The 18,481-nt window shown below is 38.2% G+C and overlaps 1 protein-coding gene across 1 annotated transcript in view; it reads right to left on the bottom strand.

Annotated features, from left to right (window-relative positions):
* The window catches only part of TRPC4AP (transient receptor potential cation channel subfamily C member 4 associated protein), an 89,147-nt gene extending 71,645 nt beyond the window's left edge, over window positions 1-17,502 (bottom strand). The window contains exons 1-3 of the mRNA XM_074212089.1: window positions 17,329-17,502; window positions 7,601-7,729; window positions 889-1,005 (exon numbers count right to left, since the gene is read on the bottom strand). Coding sequence (XP_074068190.1) covers window positions 889-1,005; window positions 7,601-7,729; window positions 17,329-17,472 — 390 coding nt within the window. The 5' untranslated portion in view covers window positions 17,473-17,502. The remainder of the gene's footprint in view (window positions 1-888; window positions 1,006-7,600; window positions 7,730-17,328) is intronic.
* Window positions 17,503-18,481: the final 979 nt, after the last annotated feature.

The following is an 18,481-nucleotide window of genomic DNA, read 5'->3' as shown; positions in this document are numbered from 1 at the left end:
AAACTGCTTAACTCCTATTTAGCTTCTTTTCCATCCTGGAGAAAGATACTCGAATTGAAAAGAAAAGGACAAATTTGTTTAGGGGAAAATGAAGCCCAACAAGTAAGAAGAATACAGGAGGAGAGTACCTAGCCCCTCAAAATGACTTCAAGTCTCCAGAATGAAACACATTTGCCAACTCAGAGAAAAGGAAAGCTACTTTCAATGAATGGTTTCTAGTTTGACTTCAGCTGTACAGACATCTTAAGCTATTGAAAATGTACTCAGAAATTATTAGGTTGCTTTTTATCTCTTTTGGTAAAATGTTTTCTAAAAATTTGAATTTTTTTTTTAAAGCAGCAATGACATAGTAGAGAACTGGAACCTGGATAATAGAATACATAGTCCATCACTATCCACTCTCTCAAAAGTCTCTTTGGCTTTCTGGGATCTTCTAATGCAAATTTCTGCTGGTATAGTCACTTCCATTTTATGAGAAACAAACAGAAAACTACAATCTAACAGAGGGGTTAAAATGTATACAAAAATTAAGAGACAAAATGTGTCAAATGCAAAAGAGAATACAAAATGATATAATAAACTGGAGAGAAAGAGAGAGAGATCAGTTCTAGCAAAAGGATCTGGGAAGATTTCCCAGCAGGTGGTACCTTGAGTAGGACCCTGAAAGAAGGGAGGGATTTCAATACGCAGGGAAGAGAACAGAGAGTTTTACTACTTTAAACAGCGCACAAGATTATTACTATATGTATCTGTGCTGTCCAAAAACCTGCAGCTAAACCTATTCACATTTAAAAGAGGAGAGCTCAAAAAGGCTTCTCTCAAATGAAATTCTAGAATGTCTTCAAGTACAACAGACCCCTGATACCAAGAAAACCAAAACAAACTTACATCTACACCTCCAAACAAATCAAAAGTGTAGGTGTTGGGGAAGGTGGATTCTTGGGAAAATTTTCTATCTTCTGTAACAAACACCATAGCTTCCATAGAGAGAAGTGGAGAGATTTCCTGTATGAGAAATAGAAAGGTAAAGAAAGGTTTTTGATTTTAAATTATTTGATTTTGAATTTATAATGCAAGCCCTGTACCTAATAGCAGCTTACATTTAGCTGGTGCTATACATATATAATCATATTTGATCTTAACTAATCCTTTGAGGAGTGAAAGTTTTATCTCCATCTTACAGATAAAAAATCCTGAGATTCAGAGGTGAATTGTCTTATTAATGGTCATCTTAGTTCTAATATGAACGCAGAGAATTCCATACTTAAATAGCTTCATTATCATGTCTTTCAAAGTGAAGCTAACCAGGTGTCAGAAACTCTGGATTTTAGTTCTGATTCCATTACTATTTAGATAAATGTTAGCAGGTCACTCAATCTTGTAGAATTGATGGAAGGATTTAAAAGCCAATGACAAGAAGTTATATCCTATGAGTCCAAAAGATTATATGATCCTATGATTTAGAGCTAGAAGGAACCTTAGAGGCACTTCTTCATTTTAAAGATAAGTTACTGATGCCTAAAGAAGATAAGTCATGTGTAATCCTATGAGTTCATAGGATTACATGAACCTGTGATTTAGACCTAGAAGTACTTCCTTACTTCAAAGATAAGGAAATGCTGATCAGAAAAGTTAAATGTTTTGCCCAAGTTCACACAGTTAAGTAATTTCTCCAGAGTCACACCAAATCCAATACCCTTTCCATTTCAATGAAGCTTCTTCTCATTCCTCAGTAAGAAGACTATAACTACAGGCATACCTCACCTAATATGAACTGGTTGCCTGAACACAAAGACAAAATGATGTCATGAGATGTAGTTAGTTCCACAGGACCAATTTTGTAAGTATGCAGTAAACAGACTGGCACCTGTAGGAGTTAAGGCTACTGGGATTCAAATGTCAGCTTTAATGGTTATTGTCTACCACACTTACATTTCAGATATAGTAGAATTTTGTATTGTGATAAAATGGAGTTATTAAGTTAGCATGCTTCATACCCCTATTAGAAATTATGCTGATAAAAGGAACATTATGCAGAATGTGCCTGTTAGAGAAATCATTCTTAATAGTGAATTCAGGCAAAGTAATCAGTTGCCAGCTGCAAGTAATAACAACTTGTTTTAGCCTCAAAAACCAAACTCTCTACTAAAATGAATTGTGTGTAGATTTTTTTTTAGAAGGGATCATAGAATTTTTTTTAAATAGAAAACATTTTTTATTAAGGGACTACTTATGCTAGGCATTGTGCTTAGCAGTTGAGATACAAAGACAAAAATAAAACATTCTGGCTTTGGAAAAGTTTCCATTATTTTTAAAGAAATAATTTTTTATTGATGTCTTCTGACTTTTAAATCATCATACTTATCCCCAGAATCTCCTTCTTCCTCCCAGAGTCATCCATATAAGAAATAGTATTTTTCTTAAAGAGGAAAAAAATCTCAGCACAAATGATTGACACATGAAGTCCAAAAACATAAAATCTGTAATATTTGTGGACAGATATCCTCTCATATTTCTTAATTTGAGTACTGCTCGATCTTTACAATTTTTTTACATTTACTTTTTGATATTTTATTCATTCTATTTACACTGTGTATGTTGTTTTCATGGCTCTGCTTATTTCATTTGGCATCAGTCCATGTAACTCTTTCCATGCTTCTCTGTAGTCATCATACATATTATTTCTTACAGCACAGTAAGATTCCATTATATTCATATACCCCACAATTTATTTAGCTATTTCCCAAATGATGGACATTTAAGTGCTACAATAAATATCTTGAAGTATCTGGAGACTTTCTTCTTGCTGGAGGAATGATCTGCATATGTTCAATAATGAAATTTCTGATTCCAAGAGTTTGGACGTTTTAGTTGTTTTATATAAATGATACCAAATTTCTTTCCAAAAAGGTTATACTATTTCAGAGCTCTTAACAATGTAATAACATGTCTTTCATTCCACAACCATGCCAAAAACGACTATTATCATTTTTGCTATTTTTGCTATGCAAGGAATGAGGTAAAATCCCAGGGTTGTTTTGATTTACATTTCTCTTGTTATTAGTGATTGGGAGCATTCATGCTTTCATTCATGAAGCTCTTCTTTTGAGAACTGTTTGTTCATATCCTTTGATCATTTATCCAGTAGGGAATAACTTTATATCATAAATACTAAACTCTTATCAGAGAAACTGATTCAAAGACTCTTCTTCCCATTTCATTACATCTCTTATGAAAGGATGATGATAACTTTATCTGTTCAGAAACTTTTCAGTTTCATACAATCAAAACTTTATCTTTTGTAACTGAAAAAATGTGGGACTCAAAATCTTACAAAAAAATAAGTGTTAAAAACTATCTTTAAATGTAACTGGAGAGGTGGCTAGGTGGATAGAGCACCAGCTCTTGGAGTCAAGACTACCTGAGTTCAAATCCGACCTCAGACACTTAATAATTACCTAGCTGTGTGGCCTTGGGCAAGACACTTAACCCCATTTGCCTTGCCCAAAAACCTAAAAATGAATGAATAAATGTAATTGAAAAAAAATTTAATTTAGCTTTAAAAAATACTTTTCCTGTCCACTGATGTGAGTGTTATAATATCATCTGATTTTCTTCTAATTTTTCTATAGCACGATCTTTCATATTAACAATGTATAGCCAGAGAAGTGAGTCAAATTTTCAAAAAAAAAAAAAAAAACAACAAGCCATTCCCCAAATGGTCAAAGGATATGCAAAGGTAACTTACAGATGAGGAGATCAAAGCAATCCATAGCCATATGAAAAATTGCTCCAAATCATTACTTATTAGAGAAATGCAAATTAAAGCAGCTCTGAGATATCACCTCACACCTCTCAGACTGGCCAATATGACCAGAAAGGACAATGATCAATGTTGGAAGGAATGTGGGAAATCTGAGACACTAGTACATTGTTGGTGGAGCTGTGAACTCCTCCAACCTTTCTGGAGAGCAGTTTGGAATTGTGCCCAAAGGGTAACAAAACTGTGCATACTCTTCAATCCAGCAATACTACTACTGGATCTACACCCTGAAGAGATCATGAAAAAGGGTAAAAATATCACTTGTACAAAAATATTCACAGCAGCCCTATTTGTGGTAACAAAGTATTGGAAATTAAGAAAATGTCCTTCAATTGGGGAATGGCTTAACAAACTGTGGTATGTGTATGTCATGGAACTCTACTACTCTATTAGAAACCAAGAGGGATGGAATTTCAGGGAAGCCTGGAAAGATTTGCATGAACTGATGCTGAGCAAGATGAGCAGAACCAGAAGAACACTGTACACCCTAACAGCAACATGGGGGTGATGATCAACCTTGATGGACTTGCTCATTCCATCAGTGCAACAATCAGGAACAATTTTGAGCTGTCATGGAGAATACCATCTGTATTCAGAGAAAGAATTGCGGAGTTTAAACAAAGACCAAAGACTATTACCCTTAATTTAGGGGGGGAAAAAACACCTTTATATGTAATTTTGCTATCTCTTATACTTTATTTTTCTTCCTTAAGGATATGATTTCTCTCTCATCACATTCAACTTAGATCAATGTAAACAATGTAAAGATTAACAGACTACCTTCTGTTAGGGAAGCAAGATTAGGAGAAAAACTGTAAAACTCAAATAAGATTCTTGAATGAAAAAAAAAGGATGTATATCCAATTAAAACATCTTATAGAAAATGGAGCAAGGTGCTATTCTAAGCTTAATTTCTAACAGACTGCTTTCCAGTTTTCCCAGCAGTTTTTTTTAACAAATAAGGAGTTTTTTCTAAGTAATTTACATTTCCTACTTTATCAAATACTAAGATTATTGAATTGCATTGTTTCTGATTCTCCTTTGTTTAGCCTATTTCATTGATTAAATGCTATTTTTTAATCCAATACCAGATGGCTTTGATGACTGCTGTTCCCCTAGTTTGAGGTTTAGAAGTGCTATTACCCTTTCATACCTATTGCTTTTCCCTTGATATTCCCCTTGTTAGTCTAGCTCTTTTAATTTTCCAAGTAAACTTTATTCTTATTTTATTAAATTCTGTAAAGTGTCTCCAAACTATTTTGGTTGGAATAGCATTAAAATTATAAAATAATTTGTAGAACTGTCATTTTTATTATGTTGGCACACTGTTGCCATGAGCACTGAATATTCCACCAGCTCTTTAAATGTTTATTATTTCTCTAAGGAACAGTCTGTAATTGAATCTATTCAAGTCTTTTGTATGCTTTGGTAAGTTAGTTGCGGAATCGCATAATCTTAGCAATGAAAGGAGCTTGGGAGATCACCTTTGACCATCACACTCTTTGGTTCAAAAATTCCTCATACAACATTTCTAACATGTGCCATTAGAAATTTCTATTCTCAACCCTCTTATAGATAATGATGATTATCTAGTACCAAACATATTCTAATGGACATAATGTTATAAGATGCAATCAAAGTTTAACTTCAATGTTTGGACATTAAGATAAAAAATTTTTAATTTGGATATTAAATTTAATTTGGATACTAAGATAAAATTATAAGGATAATGTTCATCTTCAGCTTCAGAAGAATCTTATTGTTCAGTTGTGTCCAACTCTTATTTTTTTTAGTTTAGTTTAGTTTTTTTTTTTTGCAAGGCTAATTGGGTTAAGTGGCTTGCCCAAGGCCACACAGCTAGGTAATTATTAAGTGTCTGCGGCCGGATTTGAACTCAGGTACTCCTGACTCCGGGACCGGTGCTCTATCCACTGCACCACCTAGCTGCCCCATGTCCAACTCTTCATGGGGTTTTCTAGGCAAAAATACTGGAGTGGTTTGTTATTTCCTTCTCCAGTTCATTTTAAAGATGAGGAACTAAGGTAAACTAAGTGACTTGCCCAGGGTCAAACAGTTAGTGTCTAAGGTCAAATCTTAACTCAGGCTTCCTGACTCCAGACCATGTACTCTTTTCTACTGCTCTTTGAGATGGATGTCATGAATTAAAAATTCAAGGTTTGGTATATTTCAAATTGCTCTAAATCATTACTTATTAGAGAAATGTAAATTAAAGCTACTCTGAGGTATCATCTCACATCTCTCAGACTGGGCAATATGACCAGAAAGGATAATGATCATTGTTGGAAGGGTTGGGGGGAATCTGGGACACTATTACATTGTTGGTGGAGCTATGAACTCATACAACCTTTATGGAGAGAAATTTGGAACTACGCCCAAAGCACAACAAAAATGTGCGTACCTTTTGATCCAGCAATAAATACCATTACTGGATCCATACCCTGAAGAGATTATGAAAAAGGGTAAAAACATCACTTGTACAAAAATATTCATAGCAGCCCTGTTTGTAGTGGAAAAGAATTGGAAATCAAGTAAATGTCCTTCAATTGGGGAATGGCTTAGCAAACTGTGGTATATGTATGTCATGGAACACTATTGTTCTATTAGAAACCAGAAGGGACGGGAATTCAAGGAAGCCTGGAGGGATTTGCATGAACTAGATGAGCAGAATCAGAAAAACACTGCACACCCTAACAGCAACATGGGGGTGATGATCAATCTTGATGGACTTGATCATTCCATCAGTGCAACAATCAGGGACAATTTGGGGCTGTCTGTAATGGAAAATACCATCTGTATCCAGATAAAGAACTGCGGAATTTGAACAAGGTTCAAGGACTATTCACTTTAATTTAGGAAAAAAACTGCTATCTTATTGTCTGATCTTGTTATCTCTTATACTTTATGTTTCTTCTTTAAGGATATGATTTCTCTCTCATCATAGTCAATCTGGATCAATGTACAGCATGGAAACAATGTAAAGATTGACAAATTTCTTTCTGTGGGGGGATGAGGGGAGGGAAGTAAGATTGGGGGAAAAATTGTAAAACCCAAAATAAATAAAATCTTTAATTAAAAAAAAAGAGTTGGTATATTTCAGAAAGGTAACGCCATCATCGCTTCTCCAGTCCCACTCCCTCAAGTGAGCTAGAGAGAAGACTCTTTCCTCTGCTAAAAACCACTCTCACGCAAATATAATCAAACCCTTCTGTTTCTGTCACTTCCCTTTCCTCACCATTTCCAGGACTCTCTTTTCTCCCACCCAAATATAATCAAACCCCTCAGTTTCTGTCACTTCCCTTTCTTCACCATTTCTAGGACTCTTTTTCATCTAAGTTAGGAGTTTTATTGTAACAAGGAGACTGACTGAAGAGAGTGGCTGGTGCTGGATTTTTCAACAAGATATAACTTAAGGAGTCCTAAACTGAAAACAGAAGGGTTGGATTTTAGTGTCTGAGTCTCCATTTACTAGTTATGTACATGACTTTGCTAAAAGTCACTTCATGTCCCTGAAGATCAATTTCCAAATTTATAAAATGGGCACAACAATCTTACTCTATTAGCCCCCGAAGTTGCTTTGGGAATCAAATGAAATAATGTACCTCACTTTAAAAACTATAAAATAATCTTTTAAATGTTATTTGTATTAACAATAATTACCTCTCAAATATCACAAATGTTACAAATAACACAAGTATAAAGAAGGATTAAAATCATGTAGTCAAAATGAAACTTTTTGCAAGAGACTGTTGACCATACCTTGAGGATGCTTTGGCACTTAGAAAAATCGCTGTTGGGTTGGCTGTTCACATACAGTTTTTGAAGTAACAGAGGGATCCCATTCCATTTGGCTTGTTTATCTCTTTCTTTCAGAAAAGCCTCTGTAATCTGCAATTGAAAAGACAATATGAGTGTTCACCCCTTGCTCAGACAGACCTGGGATAATACATATAGCTCTAAATACATGACATAAGTTAGCCCAGGCACTAGGTAGGTTAAGTGCCTTATAAATATTATCTCATTTGATTTTTACAACAATCCTGAGAAATAGGAGCTATTATTCTCCCCATTTAACAGGTCAAGCAAATGAAGGTGAAGTGACTTGTCAAAAGTCACATAGGTAGTAAAGTTGGGTGTGAACTCAGGTCTTCTTGTCTCTAGGACCAGCACTCTATCTTCTGTGTCACCTAGTTTTGGTGCAGAGAATGAGGTAGCTTCAACCAGTCAATATTAGTATTTAAAAAGGTAAATTAATGATTTACAGTATTTATATTCCAATGTTCTCTGCAATTTAAGATTAATTAATATTAAGATAGAATAGAATTTCAAGAAATGACACTAAATATAATCTAGTCCTCATCTTCAATTTACTAAAGAGGACAGACAAGTCCAGAAAAAAGGGGTGGCTAGGTGGTGCAGTAGATAAGAGCACCAGTCCTGGAGTCAGGAGTACCTGAGTGCAAATCCAGCCTCAGACACTTAATAATTACCTAGCTGTGTGGCCTTGGGCAAGCCACTTAACCCCACTGCCTTGCAAAAACCTAAAAAAGAAAGTGACATGTACAAGATCACATAGTGATTTACATAACAGTTAAAGTCATAAAGAAGATAGAGGGACTTCCATATGAGAATAAACTAAGAAAATTAAACCTCTTCAGCCAAAAGAGATAAAGGCTGGAAGGAAATATGATTGGAATTAATAAATTTATTAAAGGTGTGTATAGGATGAATACAGATCTATTTACCAGAACAAGAGGTCCTCTTTGAAGTTTGAAAGGGATAGTATTAGCAAATGCAAAAATCATCCTATTTAAATAATGATGATAAAGGGTGGCTAGGTGGCACAGTGGATGGAACACCGACCCTGGAGCCAGGAGTATCTGAGTTCAAATCCGGTCTCAAACACTTAATAATTACCTAGCTGTGTGGCCTTGGGCAAGCCACTTAACCCCACTGCCTTGCAAAAACCTAAAAAAGAAAGTGACATGTACAAGATCACATAGTGATTTACATAACAGTTAAAGTCATAAAGAAGATAGAGGGACTTCCATATGAGAATAAACTAAGAAAATTAAACCTCTTCAGCCAAAAGAGATAAAGGCTGGAAGGAAATATGATTGGAATTAATAAATTTATTAAAGGTGTGTATAGGATGAATACAGATCTATTTACCAGAACAAGAGGTCCTCTTTGAAGTTTGAAAGGGATAGTATTAGCAAATGCAAAAATCATCCTATTTAAATAATGATGATAAAGGGTGGCTAGGTGGCACAGTGGATGGAACACCGACCCTGGAGCCAGGAGTATCTGAGTTCAAATCCGGTCTCAAACACTTAATAATTACCTAGCTGTGTGGCCTTGGGCAAGCCACTTAACCCCATTTGCCTTGCAAAAAAAAACAACAAAAACCCAACAACTAACTAAATAAATAATGATATATGAAGTTAGTTAGCCTGTTGAACATATAAGTAAGTTTATGATAAATGTAGATAAAATCATATACACATAATAGGTTATACAGAAAGGTTTATGGTATTTAGTTACAACCCTTATATTAAGATTAGAGTCACAACCACCAAACCAGTCAGGAATAGAACAAGGGGAAATTACTTGACTAAGAGAACCTACTTACTATAATATTCTATGATCCTTAACTCAGACAAAATAATTGACATAGACCACTGGAATGAACCAAGGCTTATATTTGTGAACTTATAACTTTGGGGAGGGAAACAGGTAGAAACAGTTGCAAATACAACAGAAGCATACTCGAAGTACCAATAGAGATAAACTGATGGCAATGAAATGTGAAAGTGAGCAAGACAGGTAAGAGTATAATTCAATTCAACAAACCTGTTAAGTATGTACTCACTGTATACAACACACAGTACTGAGGGGAAAAAAAAGATGAAAAAAGGTACAGTCTCTCTCTGTTTCAAGTGCTTATAATCTAGAAGCAGACATATCTGAATTGAGACTTGCTTTTTTGTAGTTGGGAATTCTGGCTGGCTTCTAAAGAGAAGGCCCAGGACCCTGTTCTGAAACTCCTAAGCCCATCCTAAGTCTCTAGTCCTAAAATTACTCTTTATTTCATTGATTCCCTCCTTGCTTATTAGGAAATACTGTGTTATATGTAAACAAAGAAGTATAAAGACATAGCTCTTGTTCTTAAGTAATTTATAAACTACTGGGGAGAAATAAGAAAAAGGGAAAGGGAAGGAAATAAGCATTTAATATAGTCTCCTATTTGCCAGGTACTTTGCTGAACAAGTTTTACAAATATTATCTCATTTGATCCTCATAATGACCTTGAAAAGTAAGCACTATTATTATCTTGGTTTACAAGAAAACTGAGGAAAACTAAGCTTAAGTGACTTGTCCAAGGTTTCACAGCTAATAAATATTTGAGACTCAATTTGAATTGAAGTTTTCCTGATCTGAAGCCCAGCATTCTATCCACTACGCCAACAGCTTTCTCTATGACATAAGACATAAATATATGCACTAATTAAATAACAACATAAGGTAACCTATGACAAAGTGCCAAAATGAACAGACAATAAGGCCTATGGGTGTGCAAAGGAGACAATACAATCTCGGCTAAAGAGAATTAGGAATGCCTCATGGAGAAAGCAATACTTGGTCTGGGACTTGAGGGATAAATGATAAGATAATGCCAGATTATTTATATTTCTATGCTGACAAAGCATTTAAAAACATTGTTCCCCTATGTCCTCACATTAACCCCATGAAGTAAGTTAAATAATAACAAATATTATCCTCATTTAGAAAGAAAATAAATGACTAGCTCTTAGCTAGTACCATTATACAACAGAGATAGAACTCAAACTCAGCTAACAAGTCCTAGTTTGGTATCCTTTACTAAATATTTGTAGAACTGAATTAGACAAGATTAAACAAGGTTTAGTGACAGACAGTGAAAAGATGAGCCTAGCTAGAGCACAGAATGCATCCTGGGGAGATGATCCTTGGACAGGTAGGGCAAAAGCAAGATAACGGAAAGCCATGACTCCAAAAGAGTTTGATTTTTATCCCCTAGAGAAAAGGGATAACAGTAGAGGTGACAGAAGACTAACTTGTAGGCTGTTATAACAGGCTAGGCATCAGGTAAAAAAGGGTGGCTAGAGTGGCAGTCATGTGAAAAAAGAATCCTTCTGGGAGGACCCCAGGGCCTCAGAAAGCAAATTCAAACAAACTACAATGCTGCATACTCAGGTATATCTAATGACACTTCACAGAGATAGGTAACTTTTATAAAAATGTATAGAACTTAAAGCAAGCTAGGTGAGACTGGCTTCTTTAATAAGCCAATGACAGTATATGTGGGGGTTTCAGATACTTTCTCAAAAATGCTACCTCTTTTTACCATGAAAAAATGTGAAAACCAAATGAAAAATTTTCTTTTACTATCAAACCCTGAATCCTAAACTTAAAAATCTAGCAGGAAATAGTTAACTAGAGCCATTGATATCTAAAAGTAAAATCTGTCCCTGTTCCTCCCCCAAAATGGTTTCCATGCTGATTTTCCTATTTCTGACAATAGCATCACAATTCTCCCAATTATCCAGTTCCAAACCTTGGAGCTCTGATTGGTTTTCCTTTTCTCAGAATATCCAGTTGTTCACAAAAGTGAACTATTTTAATAGTCTCATAATTGATTTCCTTGCCCTTTAACCCCCTCCTCTCTAATCCATCCTTCACAAAACACTGGTTATTCTCCTACCAAACAGATCACAATGGCTCTGCCTATTTAAAATTTTTCATTAATTCCCTACAGGATAAAGTTCAAAGTCCTCTAACTGATGTTTAAAGCCCTGCCTGACTATCTAACCCCAGCTCCCTCTGCCTCTGAACCTTTTTGTGTAAGCTTTTCCCAGTTCCTGGAATTCCCTCTTCTATCCCCACAATTCAAAGGATGTTCCACCCATCCTTCAGGATCTGTAAGAGGCCTACTTCTCTGACCACACTAACCTTTTTCTTCCTTCTCTCAACTCTCTCAGCACTATCAATACTCATTCTGGCATTAATCAAATACAAACTGTATTATTATCCAACTGTTCTCTGCAAGTAAATCTCCTATCCTCAATAAAACTATAAATTCCTGGGGAGCAGAGAATTTCTCTTATACAAATGTCCAACTAACCAATCAAATCTATCCATATTACAAATAAGAAAATTTGAGGCCCAAAGGAGATTAGTTATTTACCTAAGGTTATACTAAAAGACATTGGAAGAACAAGAACTAGGATCCAGATCTTCTCATTTCCAGACTGATGTTTTTTTCATTGTGATACACTGACTTCTTCTGTATCACCCTCAATACCTATCAGAGTTCTTAGCACATAATACAATTCAATATTTATTCATTAAGTTCTACTGGGGGGAACAAAAAGTACACAAATAAGAAAATTGAAAATAAATACAGTTTTGGAGGGGACCTAAAGAATTGGGGAAGGACTAAAAAAAATGGCCTCATGCAGGAAAAGATATCATTTAAGCTGAATTTTGAAATTAAATAAGGATTCAAAAAATATCAATATAGATGAAATACAAGAGTTTTTGTGACATCAGTCTAAAAACACAGATAGATTTTTATAGGTCTTAATACCAAAGATGAGTTTGTGTTTTAACCTATAAATGCCTATTATGACACCATTAAAGCTTTTTGAGCAGAAGAGTGACACAGTCAGATCTAAGCTTTTAGAGGAATCCATTTGACAGCTAGCTCTATAAAAGATGCTAAAAGATGAAGGCAGAGACACTCAGTCAGGAGAGTATTCTAATAATCAATATGAGAGGTGATCTGATCTTGAACTAGCAAGAAGTTCTAAGTAGCCAAAAAATGACAAATGCAAGAGCATAATAATTATTTGCTGAAGTGAACAGGACATCAGGTTTAAAAGCAAAGGTATAATGAATTGAGAAGATGACCAAAAAAAAAAAAGAGAGAGAAAACCTTAGGAATAATCCCATGGCCAAATCACTTGTGCACATTGCCAAATTAAATGCTTTTATGTATAAATTGGGACGGATCACTTCTTTGCTCAAAATCCTTCAATATCTCCCTACTAATTTTTAATTTTTTTTCTTTTTTTCTTTTTTTTAGGTTTTTGCAAGGCAAACGGGGTTAAGTGGCTTGCCCAAGGCCACACAGCTAGGTAATTATTAAGTGTCTGAGACCGGATTTGAACCCAGGTACTCCTGACTTCAAGGCCGGTGCTTCATCCACTACGCCACCTAGCTGCCCCATCCTACTAATTTTTGAACAAGATTCAAACTCCATGGCCAGTCATTCAAACCCCTCCACAATCTGGCATCCAGGTACCTTTCTCTCCAACAGTCTTTTCTCACAAACTACTCACAAACACTTAAATCTGCAATAGTCAGAACTTCAATCCTGGATTTATCATTGTCCCATGCCTATGATGCCCTTCTCTGTGCCTACCCCTTTTCTAAAGTAAAATTCAATTACCACTTTATTCATAAATCCTTATTCAGCCATGATAAAATCAAGTCAACAGCATTTGTCAAGTGTCTAATACATGCCAGACACTATACCAAAAGCCAGAAATACAAAGAAAAGCAAAAACGGTCCCTTCCACAAAGTGCTCTGAAAGTGGGGAAGGCAATATGCAAACAATTGTACATGTATACATGAAAAATTGGGAATAATCACAAAGGATCAGCACAAGCAATAATAAGGGCCAGGAAAGGCTTCTTTGCAGACAGTGGGTATGTACCATGACTTGAAGGAAGAAAGGAGGCAGGCAGAGATGAGGATTATGTGGGACAGTCAGTGAAATCCCTGGAGTCCAAAGTTAGAATATCCTGTCCACAGAGCAACAAGAAAGTCAGAGAGTCAATGGATCAGAGAATGTAGAGGGGAATAAGATACAAGAAGACTGGAAATGTAGGAAGGGACCAGGGTATAAAAGGGTTTTTAAAAGGATTTTATATTTGATCTTGGAGGTAATAGGGAGCCACTAGAGTTTATTCAGTAGTGGGAATGACATGCTCAGTACTGTGTTTTATTGAGATTATTTTGCTATCCGAGGGAAAAAATGGACTGGAGTGGAGACAGCCTTGAGGCAGGGAGATCACACTGAAGACTAATGCAATGGACTAGACATGAAGAGATGAGGGTTTGAATCAGAATAGTGTCAACAGTGTCTATGAAACTTATAAGAGAAATCTTGAGAAGGTAAAATTGAAGAGGACCAGACAGAAGACTGAATAGGAATGGCTGGGGCAGGGGAGCCAGGGGAAGACAGTGAATGAGGAACTGTGAGGGTGATCCACAGGTTGCACTCCTGGGTGACTAGAGGGATAGTGGTGTCCACTAATAGTTTTGGGTTTGGTTTTTTTTTTAGGTTTTTGCAAGGCAAATGGGGTTAAGTGGCTTGCCCAAGGCCACACAGTTAGGTAATTATTAAGTGTATGAGACTGGATTTGAACCCAGGTACTCCTGACTCCAGGGCCAGTGCTTTATCCACTGCGCCACCTAGCCGCCCCTGTCCACTAATACTTAAGTTTAGATTAGGAGAGAGCTTGAGGGGGAAAAATAATGAATTCAATTTTAGACACATTGAGTTTTAAGATGAATATGGGGGGGGGGCGGCTAGGTGGCGCAGTGGATAGAGCACTGGCCCTGGAGTCAGGAGTACCTGAGTTCAAATCTGGCCCCAGACACATAATAATTACCTAGCTGTGTAGCCTTGGGCAAGCCACTTAACCCCATTGCCTTACCAAAAAAAAAAAAAAAACATGAATATGGTACATCCAAATTGGAGATTTCTCATAGCTAATTAGAGATGCAAGATTGGAAGCTAGTAGAGAGCTTTGGGCTGAATAAATAGATTTGGGAATCCAGAATCCAGGGGAACTGATGAGATTACCAAGGGAAATAGTAATAGGAGAAGGAGACCCAGGACAGAGCCTTGGAAGTCCCACAGTTGAGGAGTACAATCTGGCCCAAGATCCAGCAAAGGAAAGTGAAGTATAATCAGAAGGACAGATGAAGAACAAGACAAGAGAGTACTGTCACGAAAATCTAGAGGGAAAAGAAAGGGTGATCGACAGAGTTAAAGAGAGCACTGAGGTCGGGAAGATTAGGATTGTAAAAGGCCATTACATTTGGGAATTAAGAGATCACTGGTAACACTGGAAAGAACAGTTTCAGTTGAATGATGAGGTCAGAAACCAAACTCTAGAGACTTAAAAAGAGAGTGAGAGAAAAGTAGAGAAGAGATTATAGATGCTCTCCTCAAGGTGTTTATCCATGACCAGGAGAAGAGATATGAGAGGATAACTAGTAAGGATCAGGTGAGAATTTTTGGAGAATTGGGGGAAACATGGGAGTGTCTGTAGGTAACAAGGAAGCAACATTAGAAAAGGAAAGACTGAAGATTAGTAAGAGTTGAGGTAATCTCCCCAGGCTAATAATGATAACAATAACTAACTTGAAATTATATAGTACTTGAAGAATTACAAAATATTTTCCTCATTATAGCCCAGTGTGACAAGTAATGATCACAGAATGATAGGGTTGGGAAAGAATTTAAGAATTACCTAGTCTAATCCCTTCAATTTTACAGATAGGGAAACTGAGATTCTGAGAGATTAAGAAACTCCCTTTAGTAAACCAAGAATCAAATCCACAGGTCTTCTAAGTATAATACCTTTTTCACCTTACTATGATTCATTCAGACTTCACATTGAACATTGCACTTCTCACACATTTATCCACATATTATACTCAACTATATTTTCATCTTATCTCTTATACAAGACCAGTCCCAAAAGGAAAACCTGAATCCCATTTAAACCTGTATCCTCCCCTGATGCCCAAAACAGATCTCAACATAAAGTTTTTAAAAGAAGTTGTCCAAATATCTTTCAGTGCCTTTTTCAAACTTCAGATTTCTAGAGTTCTTGGTGATCTTCTCAGCTCCCATGTATTTAATTAAGATTTCTATAGTAATGTCAAATCTACCCATCCTGCACTAACTTCTCTGCTGACCTTCAATCTCACATTTCCAATTGTCTTTCATATATCTCAAACCAATATATATCATATATCTCAAGTCAATAGAAATCTTAAACTCAACATGTCCTAAATAGAACTCATTCTTTCCCCTAAACTTTCTTCCTGTAACTTCCCTATTACCGGTCCAGGACATCACCTTCCTAGTCCCTCAGGCTAGCAACCTAGTAGGAGTCATTGTGGATTCCTCATTCTTTCCCTCCCCTCCCCCCCTATGGAATCTCTCCCTCAGGTTTGCTCATTTCATCTTTGCAACTTTGTTGCAACATCTGGGACAAGGACCGACCTCTTCTGCGACCTGTCAAGGCTCTCCGCAGCCCTCACACCTGGACTACCGGAGTAGCCACGCGGTGTAACTGTTTGCCCCATCTCTCCCCACTTCAGTCCATCTGCCTTTCAGCCACTAAAGTGATTCTCCTGAAATGTAGATCTGACTGTGCCACATACTGCCAACCACACCTTTACAGTGTTTTTAACCTTAACACTTGCCAATCCCCCCCCCCCCACACACACACATACACACTTCTATCCAGTGACATTGGATTCTTGGCTGCTGGATCTTCTCTGACTGTCCCCATACTTGAAAAGTTCTCCTTTCCTCATCCTCAACCTCCTGATTTCCTTTAAAACCCCAATGCCTTTCCCTTTCTTCATTCTAGCACCTTCCCTCTATAAATCACTTCCTATTTATTTTTCATATATTGAGTATACACATTGGTTTGCTTGTTTTCTCCTCATCAGAGAGTAAGCTCCTTGGGGACAAGATCTGTCTTTTGCTTCTTTCTAACTCCCCAGGGTTTAGCACAATTCCTGGCACATAGTAGGTGCTTTGTAAAAGTTTAGTGCCTGTCCCATATCATCACTTGGGATGTGGCATCAGAAAAGGGTGAGAATTCTCCCTCTGGGATCACTTGCCCAAAGCTTTCTGAAATTACCAGCCCCACATGCGCCCATCCACCTTTACCATTCCAGACGTGGAGGGGGTTCTCGACCCTGACAGACAGATCGTCTTCCCTCGCCACCTCTCAGGGCTGGGCCTGGACCCCCAAACTCATCGCCCCCTCAAGCTGCCAGCCCCGAGGTGTGGGGGGGTCTGGGCCCGCCCGCCCTCTGTTGCCCGGTCTGGACGAGGTCCCTGAGCGGCGCTGGCTGGCCGACTGCCCGGCCGACCCCCGGAGTGGCCCCGGTCCCGGCCCCAGCCTCGGCCCCTCTGGACTGCCCGGCCCGGGCCGCCCTTCCCCAGCCGGGCAAGCAGGCAGTCACGCGCCGGTGCTGACATCCCGAGCCGCCCGTCCTGGGCCCCGTCGTGGCCGCTGTCCCGGCCCCGGTGCCCAGGGGCTGGCTGACGGACGGACGGACGGACGGACAGATTGCCCCGGGCCCGCAGCCCAGGCCCCGCCCCTTCAGGCCTGCCCGGCTCTACCTGCGCGCCCCGGGCCAGGCCTTGGCCCGTCACCTGGCCTTGCCGGAGCTGATCCAAGATGTTCCCGGAGCACGGCCGGCCTCCCCAGCCCCAGGCCGCCGCCCGCCGCTCTCGGCCGGCCCCGGGAGCAGCCGCCGACGCCATGGCTCCTCCTCGGACAAACAGGAAGCGGCCTCCGGGGCTAGTGGCGATCTGTACGGAGGGGCGGAGGGACCGCTGCAGCGACCCCAGCCGGCCGAGGGCCGAAGCGCAAGCTGCGTGTGCGCAGCGGAGGATTCTGGGAGTTGTAGTTGGACCATCTCGGGTAGCGCAGAATCTATGGAGCTCGGAGGTTCGGACTATGGAACGAAGTGAGACTGGAGTGGAGGGTGGGGGGGATTCGTGCTCCTCGGTCGGTCATAATCTCACCTACACACACACACACACACACACACACACACACACACACACACACACACACACACACACTTCCTCCCCCCCACCCCCCCCACCATCACAGGGTACATTGGAAAGAGCATTTAGCTTTGCACTTTGAAACTGCCCTTCCTTCTAGTTCTGATGCATCAAAGAGATCAAAGGTCTCCAAATCAAAGATCAGAAGAAAAGGATACATGTATACAATATTGTTTATAGCAGCTCTTTTCATGGTAGCAAAACATTGGAAACTGAAAGTGTCCATCAATTGAAGAATAGCTGAACAAGTTATTCTATATTAATGTGATGGAATACTAATACTTTTTCTGAAATGATAAAGGGGATGGTTTTAGAGAATCCTAGGAAGACTTGTTTGAATTGATGCAGAGTGAAATGAGCAGAACCTGAACAGTTTTATACAATAGCAATCATCTTGCAAAGACAAACAACTTTGAAAAAAATTAAGAACTGACCAATACAAAGAACAACCATAGTTCCTGAAGATTTATAATGAAACTTGCTATCCCAAACAGAGAACTGAAAGAGACTCAAGAATACAGAATGGAACTTTTTTTTAACATGGCCAATGTGGGAATTTGTTTTACTTGACTATAAATGTTTATAACTGGTTTTGTTTTTCTTGCTTTATCAATGTGGAAAGTAGGGAGAGGGAAAGAATGCAAATCTACAAAAAAAAATATTTTTTTCAAATATTTAGCTTTAGGGTTATGGGATTCTA

This window comes from Macrotis lagotis, chromosome 1, assembly GCF_037893015.1.
Source record: "Macrotis lagotis isolate mMagLag1 chromosome 1, bilby.v1.9.chrom.fasta, whole genome shotgun sequence".
In the NCBI taxonomy this organism is placed as follows: Eukaryota; Metazoa; Chordata; class Mammalia; order Peramelemorphia; family Peramelidae; genus Macrotis; species Macrotis lagotis.
This window is presented reverse-complemented; position numbering and strand designations above follow the sequence as displayed.